The sequence below is a fragment of the Balearica regulorum genome, chromosome 19 (assembly GCF_011004875.1).
Source record: "Balearica regulorum gibbericeps isolate bBalReg1 chromosome 19, bBalReg1.pri, whole genome shotgun sequence".
NCBI classification, from domain to species: Eukaryota; Metazoa; Chordata; class Aves; order Gruiformes; family Gruidae; genus Balearica; species Balearica regulorum.
Genome location: NC_046202.1, coordinates 259,693 through 280,175, shown reverse-complemented (window position 1 = coordinate 280,175; position 20,483 = coordinate 259,693). Strand labels below are relative to the sequence as shown.

Below are 20,483 nucleotides of genomic sequence, written 5' to 3'. Positions count from 1 at the left end.
GTTTGAACAGCGTCCAGGTAGGCCCCGGGCCCAGGCTGCCCTTCTTCAGCCGCAGGATGCAGTGAGGGCAAAGCGGGTGCAGTGGGGGCGGCGGCGGTAGCCGCCGCGGGCTGTCGCCGCCAGGGCTGGGACGCGAGGGAGGTCGGGCGGCGGGAAGGAGGTCGCACCGCAGGGGAATCGGAGTTGTGTGAGACCAGGAGAGAGGTGTGGAGTTAAGGAGAGGAGACAAAGTCTGTAGTTCAGTTGTGATAGAAAGTTTTAACCATTATGCGTTGGATCCTGATAATTTTTTAATTCTCAGAGGCAGATGAAGGAGACGTAAGTTTCTGTTATTCTCCATACGTTATTTTTTAAATCCTTCTTTGTGAAGAATTTTAGGAATGAGCATGCCCTTGATCTGGTTTCCTTCGACACTAACATTTTTTTCTACAGACCCGGCTGCCTTGACCACTGCCTTAGGGTATCTTGCTAGTCTGTTTTCTTTTCTTATATTTCCCTTTTAGGTAAGTAATAGCTCTAAATGTTCTGCAGTAGTCTTATGGTTCATAGTGCGAGCCTCCTAGTCTGTAATGGTGCTCCTCAGCTCTCCATGGGGGTGTGCAAAAGGACATAAATTGTACATTTTGCCTTAAATGGTGGGATTGTAGTCTCCATTTTGTGTACCACCTGTATGAGTACAGGTGATATGTTTTCCATTTCTATGTGCCTCCTCAGGTTCGTTCTCTATCTGTTATTCACGTCAGATCCAGGATTGCTTTTATAGGCAGAAATAACGTATGATTCTTCTTCTGTTCATAGTTGTAATTGTAAGCAAAGGACAAATAACTGCATTTCCAGGATCAAGCCAATGTGATGGGACCAAGCAAGCCAACTATGTCTGATGGTATGTTTGCGTTCACTACCCAGCTATACAGGAATGAAGCAAAGGCTCTACAAACACAGGTATTATTTGACTTCTGCAGTGATGCTGAATTGGTTTTCATTTGTGATCATTACAAAAAGATGATTATGACCCACTTCCTGAGATAGTGCGTTAGTGAGTGTCAAATTTTCATACTTGCTTTCATGATGCTGTCATGCATAATCTTGACTCTGTCATTTTGTAAGGGTACAGATCAGAAACTACATCTGTAACTATTATTTACCTGTTGTAGTGGTTTAATCCCAGTAGGCAGCTAAGCATGCAGCCGTTTGCTTACTCTCCCCCAGTGGAATGGGAAAGAGAATCAGAAGAGTAAAAGTGTGAAAACTCATGGGTTGAGATATAGACAGTTTAATAGGTAAGGCAAAAGTCATGCGCACAAGCAAAGCAAAATAAGAAATTCATACACTACATTGCATCAGTAGGCAAGTGTTCAGCCATTTCTGCAGCTTCATTATGTGTAACAGTGACTTGGGAAGATGAATGCTGTAACTTGAAACATCCCCCCTTTCCTCCTCCTTCCTCAAAGCTTTTATTGCTGAGCATGACAATATGGTACAGGATGTCCCTTCTGCTAGCTGGAGTCAGCTGTGCCAGCTGTGTCCCCTCCCAATTTCTTGCCCACCCCTAGTCTACTTGCTGGTGGGGCAGCGTGAGAAGCAGAAAAGGCCTTGACGCTGTGTAAGCACTGCTCAGCAATAACTAAAACATTGTTCTGCTATCAACACTTTTCATCGCAAATCCAAAATATAGCCCCATACAAGCTACTATGAAGAAATTTAACTCTATCCCAGTCTAAACCAATATACTATCTTAACCTCTTCCTTTACTACATGGAAACAGAACCTAGAAACTTTATTCTGGTACCATTTTTCATCTTTCCATTTCTACTTCATCACACATCTCCTTCATCATTTAGTAATGCCTTACTAAATCAGTATGATATAATCATACCCATTTATATTACTAATGTTAATTGTTATAACTTACTAATTTCATTGTCAGAACTCCTAAAAAAATCTTTATAAGGGCATTCATTTTCCATTGCCCAGTCACTTTGGAGCCAATTTTTCAATGTGTGTACCCTCCCTAAGCTGCCCTCCCTAAGTTGCAGGTAAGTGCCTAATGTTATTTACAAGATGATCTAAATGCTTCAAAATAATTTTGAATACTGGCATTCAAGTAAACAGAATGCCTTGCATGCATTGAAAAAGTACCATCATGACAATGCATTCTAATATGAAAGAAGGATCGATCCATTTTCCTTACTGTTATACATTAGAGGTGCATCACCTGTGTAAGGCGTTCCGTGTAACAGTAGGGTTTTTTTATGCTTTGGAACAGCTCCAGTTTAATAGAAATGTTCCTGCAGTTCCAGAGAACTTGGCTCTCAGATTCTCTAACCCCCGTCCAATTATAATAGAAAAACTGAAGGCATCCAATGATCAGAGAAATCTAGTTGGAAGTGAGGACCCCAGCGTGAGAAGCTCTGGTGTGTTTTCAGTGGTATCTGAAGAGAGACTAAAGTTGGCTATTCAGCTAGCCAAAAGAGACATAAAACGAAAACGTCTTGAAGAGCAAGTGAAACAGCAAGTGTTTGGAGATGCTGTCAATAAACCATTGTTGGCCCAGAAGTCACAACAGCAGAAGACTGAAGTATTTGAAAGTTCAGAAAATAAAAATGGACTGAAGTCTCAAACTCACTTGAAATATCAGCAGAAACTTGGTCAGCCTTCCAAAGTGGAGACTACCACCTCTGGTGCTAAAGTTTATCTCTACACACCAAATGAGGGAAAGCAAATACCAGCTGTTTTGGACTTTCCACCCACCCATGAGACAGGACCAGACCCCAAGCCGAATGTAAACAAAAAAGAAAATAAAAATATGCAGGAAGTCAGACGGCTGCAAAAGGAATTGAGGAGCTATGTCCAGAAAATCGAAGAACTGACTAAAAAAGGTGTAAGACTGAACAATAATTATGTTATATAAATGTGCAGTGGTTTGTTGATTTGTTTTTCTTTCTGTTTTTTTGGCTTGGATTAGAATCTATATTTAGTTCTGGATTTTTGAGAACCATCTACTTTTTTCAAAAGTAGATAAAAGCTAGAATGGCTAGCCAGTTTAAGCAATAGCAGGGTTTAGTATATCTGAGTGTTTGTGGTGAGTTCCAATCCAACCTGCAATGACAGTAAATTAGTGGTAGGCTATTTAATAATGTGGATGAAAAAATATTGGTGTCTGCAGGCCTGTTGTTCAGTCAAATTCTAAACATGACGTAGAGTTAAAATAACTAGCTTGCATTACTGCTCAAGGGAGCCCTGCCAAATATGTGATACATTGTGTATTGGTTCTGTATGAAAGGGGCTTATTGCTAAATTTATATTTGTTATTATGGCTTAATTGAGATTTTTTCACAGGTTAAATTAAGACATAAAACTTTACATTTCATGATTTTTAGGGAGAGAGAGAGAAATTTTAGATCCCGATAAAGAGCAACGACTTTGCACTAGGAGAGAGAAACAAGCTGCGCGGTCAGCTCGGATGCTATATGTACTCCAGCAACAGGTAGGAACCAGCATTTTAAATTGGGATGTATAGTAGCTAGTTTATTGTGATGAATTTGGTGGAAATTAACTGAAACAAAAGAAACTCCATCAGGTTATCTCAATGTCCGTGGCATTCTAGTTTAGATCTGAATGGTGCGACTAATTTCTCTCATGAATGGACAGAGATGTGAGCATCACTGTTGAAAAATTTGGACTTTCACTCAGACATTACAGTGAAGATTAGTTGTTCATTTATAAATGTGGAGCTACTTCTGACTGACTTCCCTCTCCCGTCTTTTCTTGATAAACAGGTAAAAGAAATTCAGGATGATTTAGAGAAACTGAGTCCTCATAAAATCAAACATACTAAAAAGGTAAGATATAATTATCCTTCAGACTGTGAGTAAACTTATTGACAGGAAGTTTTCTAGCTAATTGAGTTTGATTGTGTAGGGTACACCTGAACCCTCTCCAGAACGGAGATTTTCTTTGTATCTCTCACATCTCATTCTCACAGAAGTATGTCTCACTTGGTCTGATACTGCTTTTGCTGCTTCCCTCTTCTCAGTTCTTACCTGTCTACAGTCAACTGGAGAGAAAAGCTGTTGGTCTTCTGTTTTTATGTGGCTTTTAATTCCTTCTTCATTCCACTTCCTTTTCTGAGTAACAGTGTGTTCTACTCTTGACTACTTTTTTAATTTCCTGTTGATGTCACTCAGTCTTATCAGCATCCTTTCTCATTTTCTTCTCTGCCAGCATCTTTCAGAAAGACAGTACTGAGATCATGCCTACTGTTTGGCCAATGTTGTCCTGTTCTCTTGTGCTTTACCATTGCTTGTATTTTCTTCTGTAACAAAAACTGGAGGACAGAGAACGTTCTGTGTTTGTGCAATTGCTGCACATTAGGATCAAGCCCATGACTACAGTACTCTGTTGGCATAGGTAGTAGAAACAACAGAATATGCTTTAACCAGGCTGTTTTATCTGAAGCTAGCACAATACTTGATCTACAGTTGTGTAGTACCTTTAGTAGATTACTTAAATGCCTGTTTGGTCTCACAAATGGCCTCAGATCCATCAGAATTATCCCAGTCATGGAGTGTTTCTCCATGAAATTTTGGCAACAATTCTTTGAATAGTATCAGTATTCATAGAAACTATAGCTATTAAAGCATTTATTTTTCATTTTTCCAGTCTCGAGCAGTATCCAGATTGGCAGCAGCACACAGAGGAGCTGTACGAGCCTTGCATGCGTTTGCCCATCAGTTTACAGATCAAACAGAGCAGCAGATTCCTACCCACTACAAGGAACTGGGCAGTCTCATTCGACAACTGTCTCTCTGTTCTGCCAAACTAGAAGTGGATTCTTCCATTTCTGACATTATTATAGACATTTTGCTGCAAGTTGAGGTAGGAAAAAACATTTTGTTTTTGCTAAGGCAGAAAAGATGTGAAATACAAGACTGCATGTGTGTTCATGAGATGGCAGAATGTCTTGCTATTCATTTTTTGGTTTTTTTAAAGGCCATTTTTTCTAATATGTTTCTAAAGTTCCTAAATAATGGTGGTCTAAAGTAGAGTTGCATCATAAACAGGGAAGCTACCTGCTGCTGTTCTTGCTGCTGCTGTTCTTGCTGCTGCTGTTCTTGCTGCTGCTGTTCTTGCTGCTGCTGTTCTTGCTGCTGCTGTTCTTGCTGCTGCTGTTCTTGCTGCTGCTGTTCTTGTATTTATTGACTCTCCTGGTAGAATGAGGTCTGATAGTGGTAGTGGTAACAAAGCACCAGTTTCTGATTTGTTTGCCATTTTCAGGACTGAAAGAATTGAATTTTATACATTGGTGTAAGTCACATGTTTATAGTTTTGTGATGCATGCTTAATCATCAGGATTAGTGATGAGCATCTGAGCCTCACGCATGGTGGTGAGTGCAGAATTGTCCAGGCAGAAGATAAAGTCACTTAAGCTCTATGCCCTTCAAATGTTTTTTGTTAGTGATATCTGATGTCTTAAAACATGTTCTTGGTATAATAGAAAAGTTCTGATTCACGTTTCCTGCTGCTGTTCATACCTACAAGATTATTTTTTTGAAGTAAGAACCTATATAACCTGAACTATTATGAAACCAGTATTTAATTAATTTGAATAAAAGCAACTGATACAATGGCCATATTTTTTTTCCTTAAAATATTTTTCTAACTGTAAGAGATGTGTTTTCATTTTTACTGTTCTGAACTGCTTATGAGAACGGTAACAGCGCTGACTGCCTGGGAACAGGAAAAGAGGTAGAATTGTTTAAGTTTGAACTTAGCATTGAAAATAGTATCTGTCTGTCTTGCCATAGTCATGTGGACTTTTTTTTTTAAATTTCTTTTTTTTTTGCTTTTGTTTCCATTTCTTTTTGAACATGCTGAGAGCAGATAATTTGCTGGAGTAGATTGTAAATACAAAAATGCAAACATTTTCTGTAAGATTTAAGTTAATAATATGAAGAAGCTTCTGCGTGAACAAGCTACCAGGAATCATCACTACCACAAAAACAAACAAACAAAAAAATGAAAACCACACCAAAAAAGTTCCAACTACTTAGAATCTCTTGACTTTGCTTCTCATTATTACATCAGGTTTACTGAGAGACTAATCAAAATTCTAAATATTTGGTGCAGGATCTGGATTCACTGCTAGAAAAGAAACAAACACCCCAAAAAATGAAGAAATGTATTTCAGCATCTCAGGGCAAATCTCCAAGGAACACTGAGACATTTCCAGCCAAAAAGCAGCTTACATCTCCAAAAGGAGAAAACAAACCTCTGATCTTAAAGGGACAGCATGGACAAGAACCTAGAAAACCTCCAGCTGCCAGGAGTCTATTGACTGGTTTGTGTTTTGAATTACTAAATACATTTTTCTCAGTTAACTTACCATCTGCAGTTCAATTTTGTAGTATGTTACATATTGTTGGTCAGAAGTGTCTGACAGCCCATATATAGTTATCAGATTCACGTAGCCTTGTGAGGCATTTTTTTTTCAGCTGTTTCCCTGAGATGACAGACCTGCAGGTTTATATGCCTCTTTATAACTATATTATTGTTATCATCATGTTCTTCCTGGTTTTGTCCATTTCTTTTACCATGGGCTACGCTTGGATTGTTTTTCTGCAGTGTACACCTAAATGGCAGTTTACAAGTTGACATTTTTAATGGTGCAGACAGAATATTTCTAAATATCTACCTAGATAATACTGTATAAATATATTATTTTGGAATGCAAAGTTGCTGACTGTTGGCAAATCTCCAACAAAACTATCATTATTTAACTGTTTACAGTGAAAAAAGGTACTGAAGTCTTGGCTCAGAATTTCCTTGGTTTGTGCAATTTCTCTGTTTTGAGAGGGGTGGCTGTGTTTTATTCTTGCCAGTTTGTTAATGTCTTCTGCACAGTAATCACAGTTTCAGTACCTAGACACACGTTAACTGATAGTTAAGCTGAAGACTGGGGTTTTTCACTACTAGTTCGCCATGCAACCTTTGGGAATTGGTTTACTTCCTTGTTCTTTTACTTCATATATGAAAGGAAATGAGCTTTATTCTTTCTCAGGGTGTTGTTAGATAAATTTACCACCTGAAGTATTTTGACACATCATGAAAGCCATTATAGCTTATTATATTCTTATATAACCTATATTAATTGTCTTTCTTTTTTGGGGTGTCTTTCTTATACCTCATACTGATTTTACTACAATAGTAAGTATTCCTTTCTACCCCTATGTAAGGGCAAGAAAAATTTTATGAGATTAATTTATCTTTGGCAGTCCAGAGAGACAGCATATTGACAAGCATCTAATGATTTCCACATGTCTTCCTGCCTAAAAAAAGAATGTTTTGTTACCACTGCCTAGGCCTCATATGGCAATTATTACCAAAAGGCTTTTCCATGATTTTCATGTACATGTGTATTTTCAAATATCTCTCTATATATCTATATACATATGTATAGAGATATTTGAAAATACACATGTACATGAAAATCTATATACATATAAATACGTATATGCACACAAACCTCAAAATCTCCTGTTCATTGAAATGGTGTAAGACAGACAATTGTTTAATACTTGTCAGGAAATACAAGTTTTGTTGGTTTTGGTGGTTTTTTTCTTTTATTATTTTAAATTATGGTGAAGTTTGAAAGTTCATGATTAGGTATACCTAGCCTAACAGAAGTATCAAATGTAGAAATAAAGATGATTCTTGCCCTTTTCAACTTAGCGTTGAAAGTTTATTTATTATTTTTGACACAGATAACCATTGACATATTGCAAATATTTCAGCAGTTCAGAAGGCAAACAGTTGTGCTTATATGTTGCACAATAAATTCCAAGAAGAAAATGACCCGCCTATTCCAGAGAGAAATGCCACTTTACAAGGAAGCATAGGTGCACTCACGAGAGCAAGAGCTGTAAGAAAAGATCCCATCCTTGAAAGTGGCCCTTTGAAGAAGAAAGGCATGTTATTACCTGCAAAATCACAGGTATGGAAGTGATAAAAGAATCTATGCTTTCTTCTACATGTTCTCTGGGATTTGTTATATAACTTAAGACACTGTCAAGCTTTTCACTTCCTCACAATTTTTTTATTCTGAGCTAAGAGGCATAGGGGGATAAACTTTCACATCTGCCTATGTTATTTCTAGTTGTTATGACCATTTTATCAGACTTTGTTTCAAAGCAGAGTTATTGTTCCTTGGAAACACACTGTACAACTAGAAACAATGAATAACAGAATTAGCAAGGAAAACTTGCGCTGAAGCTAGTTTCATGTTTGAAATTAGCATGGTTATTTTTCAATTTGAAATTAAAGCTGGAATATTTTCCTTTTATTGGTCATCCTCTGTCATGAAGAATGCACTCAGCAGTAATGTTGTGCTAATGCTAGTGTTAGTAAGAGGATATGAGCTAGGCAGATTTACTTAATTGATTACAGAAATTATAAAACTTCACAGTACATATTCTGGTTTCTAGTAAGTCCTTCTTGCAACCAGCATGAGGCTTCTGTAATGTAAACAAATGAGTTCTTTAAAGAATATTTCAAAGTGCTAAATTTTGCAAATAGTTTGGACTTTTTATTAAATGCTTTTTTTTCCCTTCCTTAGAGTAGCACCTTCAGCTTGAAAAATCAGATCTGATACAGTAACATAGATGTATGCATATGTAACTTTTACTGCTTCCCCTATCTATCTATCTGTCTGTCTATCTATGAGGGTTGTGAACAGGAAGGTTAAGCATTTCAATAATTCATATGGAGGGGACTAGTCTGAGTGTCCTTGTAGCCAATACAAATATGGCAATATTACAGTTTCATGGCTGAATAAAATGTTACCTTGGAAACCTTCTAATTGGATTTATTAAGAGTTAACGTAGAGTCTAATTCTGAAAATTTCAAAAGACATTTTTTCCCATAAAGAGCAATATTGGAAAAATTGGAATATTTGCAAAAATAATAGTTGCAGAATTAAGCATATGTTCTGTTCAGGCACGGTTGTACTTACTTTTAAATCAGTTGTAAAACCTCCACATATGTCAACTGTGCAACAAAGCCAGCAGGCATGACCTCAAGACAAATACTGAAGCAGAATGCAAAATACTTTAAAAATTCAACAACTGGAATATATGTTTTTAATCACATTTAATGTGATTGTGTTAATTTTAAGGGAATGCCGAAATCTCTAAAATCAAGACAGGTACAGCCTCAAGGAAAACATGCCCGATTTCAAGAGACAACTATCGCTTTCCAGCTAAAAGAGAACAAACGACTTGTTAAGGAGAGCAGAATACGCTGCATGCCTCCAAAGCCTACATCTCCACCTGTTTCACCTAAGAGGTATGTTCACAGTCTGGTGGAACCCGTCTTTACCCTGCTTTCCTGTGGAAACGCTGCTGTATCTGTACTAGTAAGTAGGATGGGTTTGGCCTGGCTGTCAGACCACAAAGGCAAGTGGCACAGCACAGCTCGCTACCGGACAGTTGTATTCTTTTCCCACTTGGCACAAAGTGGCTTCATTCATACAGCCTGGGAAGAGCCGTCACTTGATGCTTTTTCCTGGGTCAGGTCCAAGTATTGTCTGGGAGTCGCAGGCCAAACTCTGCTAGGCAGAGCATTGACAAAACACACAGCATGCAGCATGGATATTCACAGCACTGCACTGAGATGGTAAATATTGACTCCCTGTTCCAGAAGGACAAAATAGATGTCTTTGTCCTAGCCAGTAATGGAGTGCAGGTTTGTTTATTTTAAACCATATTCAGCATCTGGTAGACCAGGGCTCCCCAAATTTAGTTTGCTTTGGAACTGCCATTTGTGGATCTGTACTAGGCAGTTTGGATGGTAAGATAAGGAGCTCATTTCTCCGGGCAGTGTTTGTGGATAGCCATGAAGTTGCCTGTTTGCCAGTAGCAGAAACATCATTGAAGATCCCTGGTTCTCAATGGAATTTCCTGGCTTATATGGTCTTAAAGTCAGTATTAATTTTCTCTTTAAAGTTTTTTGCAAGTTTTCTAAACGAATACTCAGAATCACATGATTTCATTCTTCAGTTGTTAGAATGTGTATTTTGTAACCGTCTATGTTACTGTTTTATTTTTGTAGACTTGCATGGCTTGGAGCAGAAACCTCAAGAAGAGTGAAGGTTCTAACTGACCTTAGCAGAGGAGAAATGAAAAAAATACAAAAGTTAAGGTAATGACTTACTTTGAAGAGCTAATAAATGGTGTCAGACCTGATATGGTCTTCTCCCCACTCCCACTAGTCCTCCAAAAAGTAAATTTATGTGTTTGGGGTTTTTTAAATTATTGTCATACTAAGTTTCAAAATGGCATTGTCATTTGTTCTTTTTTGTGTAGGTCACAAAGTGCTTCTCCAACCCAGTATGCAGACAAAGTTGAGAAGGCAGTACAGGAGCGCTTAGAACCTCTATTAAATAGGACACAGGTAGTACAGTCAAGCTCATGCCACTGTTTGAAGGATGCCTTTAGAGCTGTAAAACATTTATAAAGGCGCAACACAGTTTCTTTTCAACTTAATGCAAGTCATATTTATGTAGTCAACACAGTTTTGGACAATTTGTTAGCTTCTTGTCAAGTAAATGCATTAAGTTGTTTTTGAATGGTCATAACAGTTTCACACTGAACATGACTGGACTTGGTAAGATTATTTTAATAATTCTGATAATACCATATATAATGCCTAAATAAATATGGACCAGTGATATTAATGACTAATAATACAGAAAGCTTGATTATCATGAGAGGATTTACATTTTATTTAGAAGATCAATCTCTCCTTGGAAACAAACTGGCATTTGAAGAATTCTTCATTTATAAACCACCTTTTAACTCATGCAGCTGAGAAGGTATACTCTATCTGTATGTCATAGAGTAAAGCGGTTTGACATTTCTGATGAATTTTTGTCTTTGCCGTATAGCAGAATGCATCTGGAAAAGTAGTACTCATTTCCCAAACTTAGCAATTTCAACTTACATAAGCCACATCTTTAAAACAGTGTCATTGTATGGGCATGTGTACAATATCAAACAATGAGAAAGCTCTTTCTGGCATCATCTCTTTTGTATATTTTTTGCTTGATATAACCTTGAATGCATGAAGTTGCTTAGGGTAAAAAATGTTTTCATACAGAATAATACAGGTAAATGAATAGTGATATTGTACCACGGCTAATTGGTAAAATTGGACACAACTGAAACCTATGGCTGTGGTCTGAATCCTATATATTTACTTATTACCACCTGGAGCTGCTGTGAGACTGTTCCTCTGCGAGAAGTTAAATGTGTAAGATGAGGGACTTCACTTCACTTCACTTTCTTGAATTCCTGGGAGATCTCTGAACCCATGACAGTTTTGTCTTCAATTTGGTAACATAGTTGTGTAGCAAACTTTTTCCATATTCATTGATTTTATTGGTAGGAACATACTAAGCTGTTTTTATGGATTTGGCTTATTGTGTGGGTGGAAGGAAAACAGGAATTTATTTGGATTTTCATTGAAGGGAAAAGTTGAAATGACAATTGCATTATTTTCATGAGCTGCTGTAAGAAATGTTTGATTTGTAAGCATTATTTTCCCCCAGTTGGTTTTGGTTTTTTTTTTTCTTTCTTTCTTTCTTTCTTGCATTGGCTATGTGGTTTTGTTGTGGTTTTTTTTTTAAATAGCAGGTTGCAGCAAATGCAGATATTCTGAGTGAAAAGCTATTGGATGATCTTTTGGAAGATACTGCGCAGGAACTGTGGGGCACGGAGCATCATGAGAGACTCCAGACTGAGGCTCTGCTTACGGCTGACACTCATGGTGTAGAGTCAATGTTGCAAAGAATGGAAGAAATTGAAGTAAGATTTTTCTCTCTTGATTGGTTTTGTTAGTATCACTTTCTTGTTTACTGTCCATAAATTGTAATATCTGTAAGTATCTAGATTCTTAATTCTTAAATGAAGCAAAGTCTGACTGGGATCAGAGCATGAAATGAAAGACTTGGAAGGAGTTTGCACTTCCAGCAAAACATAGTGTAAGAATATAAGAAGAATGTTTGCTTTAATGGTTTTATTGCTTGCTTTAGAGTTGGTAGACCTGAGTTTGCTTCCCACCTCAAGATTTTGTGGTTTAGATCATCATATGTGAATCAGTATGGCGATTATGTTGATTGTCTCATGGATTGGAGAGTATTTGAAGATTTATGAATTTCGAGTTTGGGGTTGTTTTCAATTTTTTTTTTATATAGGATCCTAGTATTCAAGTAGCATGAGCATCTCAAGGAAATATGCTCTTGCAATCCAAAATATTTTACAGGGCACCATGGGGAAGTCAGACTAATTCATGGTTATCTGTGCCCTTATTTATCCATCTTTCTATGTAAATATTCATGAGGCTATCATTTACTTGACTTGAACTTTCTCATATATTGCTTTCATAAAAATTTTTCTTTGATCAGCTTTTCTATAGTTTTTGGTTCAAGTCCCATTTAACCTTCCTGTTGAGTGAAATTTATCATAACTTAGAACTACTGAGTTTAGTGCTGTTTACTTCTAGACATCTATTCATAAGTTGGAAGCATGAAGCTTACATTGTGGGGTGTCCTTATCTGTATGAGGCACTTAAAACACACATTTGAATTCACTGTTGGAAAGGCAGGAACAGCAGGAGGGCCGTTCAGTTGTTTGGCTATCTGCTGTCGATCTGAAATGTGAGGAGTTGTCATGGTACTGGCAACTAGTTGAGTCTTCAAGTATGGCATTTTGAAGGAGATGATTATTTGTGATTTCATCCCCCTACCCCTTTCTGTGTAACATTAACTAGGCAAAATGAGCCTCTTTTGACTGAGGAGGATCATGTCCTGCTTTCCTATTGAGTGATAAGTAGTACAGTTGAACTGCTAAGTATGCATTGATTGATTAATTTTGCGTGTTCAAAACCAGAGATACCAGGAGGATGTACGCAGGAGATTCACCCAGATTGTGTACAGTGATTTCTGGGCCCAGGAAGACAAAATGGGTAAGTGTCTTTTTAATGCAACATGTTTTTCCTGTAATCTGTATCTTTGAATTCAGATGTGTTGAAATCACAAATCATTGCACTATGTGTCATCAAATAGCACCATCCAGGCACGTTTCTTACTATAGGTACTCCTTTCAGAGAACTGTTTCTAAAATATAGTTCTAAAATCAATATTTTAAAGAGGAAGGATCTCTTCTGAGGACAAGCTGTCATTTTCTGCTTGGCTTTATTGGGGCTGCATTTGGATAGAAAGCACTGCTAGTGCAACTTAGCTGAAGGATAGGAATCTTTCACACATCCAGTTATCAAATGTTAAGTTTGAATGTTGTCCCTCTACTAGGCATTTGTCATTCGTTAGCTTAGATATTTTCTTTTCTACCAAAATGTAATGACTTTTGTGCAGTGAAGATGATATTCCGTAAGTACATAGACTCCAATTCATCTGTAAGATACTTGAATTTATTCCAGAAAACAGCTAATTTACTTCCTAAGTCTGAGGTATCCTAAAGCCACTTCACTTGTTTTCTTGGTTAGCTCTTCATGACTTACCTGTCTTTAGTTTTGAGAAAGGCACTGGTAAATCTTAATCTTGAGTATTTTATGTGTTCTCATTTGGCTTGATTCCTTTGAAACACCATTAATTATTTAGCAGCAATCATTTTCATGCTGAGGAATTCAAATCTATTCAGTTCACAGGCTGAGGTAAGGTATAGTGAAACAGCCTCATTTTGTTCCTGCTGTTGGTTTTCTTAGGCAGAAGCAAGCAGATATTTATCTTCTAGTTTGCTTCTCCCATTTCTTTCCTTTGTTTTAATAAACTATCAGTTTAAATGGCTTAGAATTAAAGAGTAAACATTGGGTAAATATTAGTGTAGCAGTGAATCCATGACAGTTTAAGGTTTTTCTGGTGGTATGCAGAAGATAATATTAAATTACTTAAGCTTAGAAGATTTTTCTCTTTCCTTATTCCTTTCAAGTGATAGTGATTTTTTTTTTTTTTTAGATCTTGCAGCATTTTTTAGAGCGTCAGAAAATCTGGATTTTTCTGTACAGAATTCATTATCCAATGTGCTTCAGCAAAAAGTATTTAATCCTTGAAAAACCACAGTTTGCATGCTTCCAGTTCACATTAATCACATTTTTCCTACTTGTTTTTGTTGGACAGAAAATAAATGAAGAATGTAAAGTCCTTCAGATGAAAGATATAAATAACTTCACATCAGATTAGATTTTTAATTGGGAGGGACCTAAGTAATATTAGTAGGAAACTGCTCACTAATGAAAAGTAGCGTTCCAAACAATAGTTTGATGTTTCCCATAGGTAGTGCACATACTTTAATATTGTCTGCCACAGTGGCATGCTAATAAGGGTGGTTTATGCTTGCTGTTTTTCCCACCCCTCTGCTCTGTTTTTTACCGTACTATTTAATTGAGTAGAACAGTGAAGCTACACTGATTTTTTCCAAGCTATCTGATCACATACTAAGTTTAATGGAACTGTTGTTTTACATCAGTTGGAAAATCTCACAATAAGACTGGTGAAGACTTAGCTGAAATCTTGTTGGATTTTTTTTTCCATGTCTTGGATTTACTGCCAAGTTTAATAGACTACACTAGTTTTAGAGTGGTATTTTCTCTCTCTCCTCTAAAGTATCCACTGACACAACATACTACTTATACTGAAGGTAGGATTTCTAAAATGCTCAGCTTTAATACACTGAGCTCTTGGAAATCCTGTATTGAATTTACATTTTAGGGGCTTGCCACTTTCAATACTTTACTTATCTGAAGGACTTTCTCTTAAAAGCAGCAAAAGTCTTTGTGAGGGCTTATCTGCAGTAAATGTAGTTTCTCTTTTCCAAAGAAACAATTTAAATGTTATTTTCTTCCTTCTAGAGCAACAAATTGCATCAATAGCTGAAGGACCTATATCTCCTCATCCAATTCAGATAACCAAATTAAACGGAATCACAGAGCCAGAAGTGGACATTTTGTTTGAAAAACCTTTTAACAGCAAGTAAGTAGAATACTTGGCCCTATACTAAACTGTGGTGCATATGAGCTGTGTGTCTTCATTATAGTGTTTTCATTATAGAAAATTCTGGTTACTATTTGAAGAGATTTTCTGATTCTTCAAAAAGATACTGGAAAATCTAGTTCTGGCTTAATGACTATTTTATATTTCCAGTGATGTTGATGAAAACGAAGCAGAGGAGAAATTGCATACTGGAAATGACATTCTGCAGCTCTTGACTCTGAATTCTCTACAGAAAGACTGCCATGTGTCTCTGTCTGTGCCAAAGCATATGCTCCGTAGCATCTTGGATTATAACAGCAGATACAAGCATCACTTAAAGCTTATTTCCCATGAGGCGGTAGGCAGTTTCAATCCGTGGCAGATTGCTGAGAGGTATATGAACTGTCTTTGTGTTTTTGAAGTGAACGTATCAGCTGATGAACAGGTTTTTCTGTCCTTATTCAGGAAAGGAGTGGGGAGGGGGTCATTTAAATTCCAAATTGAAAGCCAGAAGCAGTTGGCTATTGGACTGTTTCTCTACTGGTATTTGGTGTTCATGGATTTTTAAGGTAGCTGGATAAAATGAAAGGATATGGGAGCAGAATGTCCTGGAGGAGTGATTATTTTCCACATCTTTCTGTGGTCTTACCACAAAAACAACTGTGTGAAATAGAGGGTAACTTAAATTATTTTCAGAAGACTATCATCAACAGGTAAATTGAAAGAAAACAAAATTAACTTTTTTTTTCTGAGTGAAAAAAGAAATAAAGCACTGTAAATAACTGTAAATTTTAATCTTTGTGGCAAGGGATTATGAAGTTGATGTTTCATGGGACAACAGTAGATATTTTTGTAAAAAGAGACCACTGGCCTTAGTGCAGATTTCAGTGCTTCCTCTTCCCCAAGTCTTTGTGCTTCATGGAGTTCACTGTGGGAAGTGTGACACAGGTGGCTTACCATCCCTTAGTACAAATAGAAGAGGTGAAGCAGCAATAAGTAACAGTCTCTCTGCTGTTCACTTCCTGGCAAAGAAAAATTGTTTATCACACTCAATGTCTGCTAAGCAAGCAGGGCAATGTAAGCTGAAATACCCACCCTTGCGCTGAAGCTTGAATAAGTGTTTTGATTGCTCAGTAACATGTATAGCAACTAAATTATATCACTGCTATCATTTCCTTGCACTTTTCTTGAGTGATTGCCTACAATTGCCTAGAAATCATTTTCAGTATGTATATTTCAGAAATCACCTATTGGTTTTGTAAAGTCCCAGCCCCAAAAAAGCATGGAAATACAGGCTGAACTTTAACGTTGCCTAGTCCTGTTCTTTCAAAACTGAAGAAATACTGGCACAACATCAACTGGCATAGAGGGGCCATTAATTCCCTGCAGAGTGGAAATCAGAAGACTTCTGACTATGGGAGGAGAGAAATGAAAGAAAACTTGAGTATTAAGAAAGAATTATAAAATCTAACTTCAGTGATTGTAGATGGAGTGGTTTGCCATAATTGTCTGTATTGGCAGATTGGACATCAGGCTCAATTGACAAGATTTTTTTAAACTTCTGCACACATTTTTAATGTAGTAGCATTGAAATTGGTGATACAGCTCATTTGAGTAACGTTTGGCATCTGCATCAGTGCTTTCAGGAACAGGTCCTGCAATATTTGAGATGACTTGCATGCATGTGTGTTGATGATTTGCCTAGCTGTGGATAAGTAGGTAAAGGTTTTAACTGTGGTTAGACCACTGTATTTGAATCTATAGAACTAAACCACTGAAATACACCTTGTCAGTTCTCAGTACTGTCACTCTGCCTTCTGAACTGTACTCCTTTTTTACAATTGGTGTGAGGCTGGGTAGGACTGGCACGTGGATTAAATAGCAATGATTCTCTCCTGACAGCTGCATTACACTACTGCCATTTGCCTGATACATCTTGTTACTTGAAATCTAACCACAAATGCAATGTTATCTAGCAGGCTTCACTGACTTATTCTTACCACCAGAGGGCATTATAAATCTTGTTGTATAAAACAGGATCACACAATGTTTGAAACACTCCCCTGGAATGCTCAAGAGATCTTAGGAAGATGAAGTTTATGATATTTTAGAATATGTGCAAAACTGAAGAGAAGTCTTCAAGAGGCCAGCAAACAATTGTGTTCTTACACTAAAATAGTTTTCCCTTCTGTAACATCTGCTGTGGTCCAGAAATCAGTGAAAATTGAAATTTCTCATCTCACTTTTCCTTTATTGCTCTCAGTAAGGCCTGATTCAGTGGCAGCTAAAATCATTAAGAAGCTTCCCATTTACTTCAATGGCCTTTGGATAAGCACCATAGTACGTTAACTCTTATTCCCAAAGCAAGATTAGTATCTGAGAGTTTGGAAAAAGGAAGCATTGAGATCTCTCAACACTTCTAAGCCTGAAGTATGTCCTTTGCTATGAACCAGGATGAGGAGAGAATTTCTGATATCCTATGCAACACATATCAGATCTTTTCTTGGGCTGCGCAGTAGAAAGAATGAAAAAACATGAGTATTTGCCTTTTAAAATCAGAGCATTGATATCAATGGAATGAATGACTGGAATTTGAAATCTAACTTTCTGAACATTTTCCTTTATTTCCCTCCCTGTCCCTCAGTCTTGCAGAGCAACTAACAGAAGAAGCCCTGTGTGATGTGGCAGCAGAGCTGCAGGATGTTTGTGAGGATTATGCAGAAGCTGTGTTCACGTCGGAGTTTTTGCAGCCAGCGCAGTAAATGCTGTCAAATCTGCCCCATTATCAAATGAAACGTCAGCCTCGGTCTAACAGTCTTATAAGATGATCTAATTTTTCATGTTTTTTTTTTTTTTTTTTTTTTTTTTTTAAAGTCTGTGAGATTCTGTGTACCAAATGAATTAAGTCCATCAAGGATTCATTTCAGGTTTTTTATAAAACCATTATAATGTTTTCTTTATCAGACTTTAATATACTATGTTTATTGGGACTCTTTTTTTAGCCAGTGTTTCAGTAGAATGAAGTAAACTGTTACAGGTAAAGTTTATATATTTTGATAGGAATACCAATGCAGTTGTATATTTGTATTACTTCATTTTTATGCATGATCTCCTTATTAGAATAAAATACTGTGAGGAGGACTGGGTTCAAGCAGTGTCACGGACTTAGCTGTACTGTCCCTCAATTTTCTGCTTGAAAGTGGAAAGAAACTGACTTACCTACCTCATAAGGGAGCTATGGGTTTTGGTTTATTCTTCTTAGTAAAACGCATTGAATATATCTGATAGTTGTGTTGGAAGGATGAAGCATTACTGATATTTCTAAAGCCAAGATGGAACAGTCCAGAGTAAAAGCTGTTCGCTTTGCTGTTGAGGGCTTTCAGTATCATGTAAGAAAGATGTTGTTTGACCACCATGCTTAGCATATATGCTAGGATTAGTTCTTTTGGGGATGTGGCTGTCCAAAGGAAGGATTCTCATGGCACAGCATTAAGTAGATGTAAACACTTAGTATTGGACAAGCAGCCTGCTTGGACTCTTGCAATCAACTTCTGAATGTAGTACCTCTTCTGTTGGTTTCTGAATACCACTAATTATGTACAAATTAGACCTTTCAATAGAGGCACATGATGGAGATTTTCTTCCTTTTTTTTTTCTTAAACTAGTCCAAAATATTTTATCAGCATTTAGTGATCTAACCCCACTTTCCTTACTCTTAAGAATCCCATTGAAATAAAGAACAACAAAACAAATTAACATTTGGCATTTCTGCAATATTGAATTAACTTTTCGTTTCAAGTAATCAATGTCCTAGTTTGGATTATGTCTGGAGCAAGCAATGAATAATAATTATTTATGGTAGTATTCTAGGGAAATGCAAATTCAACCCTTGAGGTAACCCAAAACCTGATATGATTAATTTCTTTTCTCCAATAGTGTTCAACCTACAATAAAATAATTTTTAACTTTCTAAGATTATTTTTATTTATTCTAATTAGAACATACCTTTTTAAAATAATTTTGTTCTTATTGAAACCTGGTTTACTGTTTTGTTTGTCTTTACACCAAATGTAACGATCTAAATGTTACTGCTGATGTGTAACTTTGCTGATGTGTGATTTCTGTGATTTAAAACACTATCTCTTTTATTTTTAAGATTATAGAGATAAGACTGGGTTTAAGTCCAAAAGATTAAAGCCATAGTGTCTCTATGAATGTGTATATATGCTTGTGAAAGTATTTTCAAGATTTTTTTTTTTTTTAATAAACAAGACTTGTTTCTTAGGACTGAAAATAGTTTTAATTTAAGATAACTTCCGTCTGAACCCATTTGGAATAGTCAGCACCCAACATGCAAAGGAGTACCTGGCAACATTACAAGAGTCAGACTACCACATGCCTCGAAGTAACGTGGTCATCTGTCAAGGTAAACATACTTTCTCCCTTAAATCCCATGATGCTGTGAGTGGTATCTTCTGACTGATGATGCCAAAACGAACTTTTATTCTGGAGGAGAATTTTGTGGCATTTGGGTGCCTTCTTGGAGCAGAAATGTGTGGAGAGTGACGGCTTTAGGTAGGATCCCTGATTTCACACTCTTCAGTCCTTCTAAGGAACTTACGGATTTTGTAATGCGTTATTTACACATGCAACCTAGACAGTTATGAAGTTTCTACCCTGAAAAATTTTGTACCTGTAGGGTTTCATCTTAAAGTGACCCTGCATGTCATTGTTCGTAAGGGACAAATCAGCATTAAGCTGAATAAATGTTATACATGTGTATAATTCTTGTCACAGCATGTCGATTGAGACTATATATGGGGCTGAACTGTGCAACCATAATACCACTGCAATTGTTAACTAAGCAGGTAATGAGCCATGTTAACTGGCCATGCACTTAAAGCACTGTCATGCATCTGAATCCATACTTCTTTAAAGCTATGTCATGGGGGAGTACCAGAAGCAGTTTCAGATTTTAAAAGTATGTTAATAGTATAGATAGTGAAGAATACATTTTCTTGGAGACTGTTGTTTCTTATTGCTGAAAGTATCATAGAATCATAGAATGGTTTGGGTTGGAAGGGACCTTAAAGATCATCTAGTTCCAACCCCCTGCCATGGGCAGGGACACCCTCCACTAGATCAGGTTGCCCAAAGCCCCATCCAACCTGGCCTTGAACACTTCCAGGGATGGGGCTGCCACAACTTCTCTGGGCAACCTGTTCCAGTGTCTCACAGTAAAGATATTTTTCCTAATATCTAAAGTCATCAGGAACAGGTTAGGTATCCAAAACGTACTACCTGGTATTGCAGAGGATCCACTTCCATGGATCTGGACTAGATATCATTGTAAGATCTTTGCAAGCTTGTTTTTTTCTTGATTCTTTATATGCAAGTTTCTTCAATGTCAGAGCTGTGAGAGGGATGAAAGAATTCAATGGTT

The 20,483-nt window shown here is 37.1% G+C and overlaps 1 protein-coding gene across 4 annotated transcripts; it reads left to right on the top strand.

The window, feature by feature from the left end:
- Nucleotides 1-113: 113 nt before the first annotated feature.
- KIAA0753 (KIAA0753 ortholog) lies at nucleotides 114-19,010 on the top strand. 4 transcript variants are annotated; one of them, XM_075771343.1, is made up of 15 exons: nucleotides 114-942; nucleotides 2,267-2,879; nucleotides 3,381-3,487; nucleotides 3,780-3,842; nucleotides 4,663-4,878; nucleotides 6,130-6,340; nucleotides 7,797-7,993; nucleotides 9,173-9,342; nucleotides 10,108-10,197; nucleotides 10,362-10,449; nucleotides 11,688-11,861; nucleotides 12,945-13,020; nucleotides 14,920-15,040; nucleotides 15,212-15,433; nucleotides 17,685-19,010. In XM_075771343.1, exons 1-15 carry the CDS (start codon nucleotides 853-855, stop codon nucleotides 17,800-17,802), a joined length of 2,556 nt encoding a protein of 851 aa, XP_075627458.1. In that variant the 5' UTR covers nucleotides 114-852; the 3' UTR covers nucleotides 17,803-19,010. The 4 variants fall into 4 exon arrangements, with proteins under 4 accessions (XP_075627458.1, XP_075627457.1, XP_075627456.1 ...); XM_075771342.1 differs by having other exon boundaries at nucleotides 7,794-7,993; XM_075771341.1 differs by having other exon boundaries at nucleotides 15,212-19,010.
- Nucleotides 19,011-20,483: the final 1,473 nt, after the last annotated feature.

What these genes read in the sequence shown, in the direction of transcription:
- KIAA0753 (XM_075771340.1), top strand. Translation starts at nt 853, where the DNA reads ATGGGACCAAGCAAGCCAACTATGTCTGATGGTATGTTTGCGTTCACT. An exon ending in CGAAGAACTGACTAAAAAAG is followed by an intron (nt 2,880 to 3,380) that starts GTGTAAGACTGA and finishes CATGATTTTTAG; the next exon opens with GGAGAGAGAGAGAAATTTTA. An exon ending in TATATGTACTCCAGCAACAG is followed by an intron (nt 3,488 to 3,779) that starts GTAGGAACCAGC and finishes CTTGATAAACAG; the next exon opens with GTAAAAGAAATTCAGGATGA.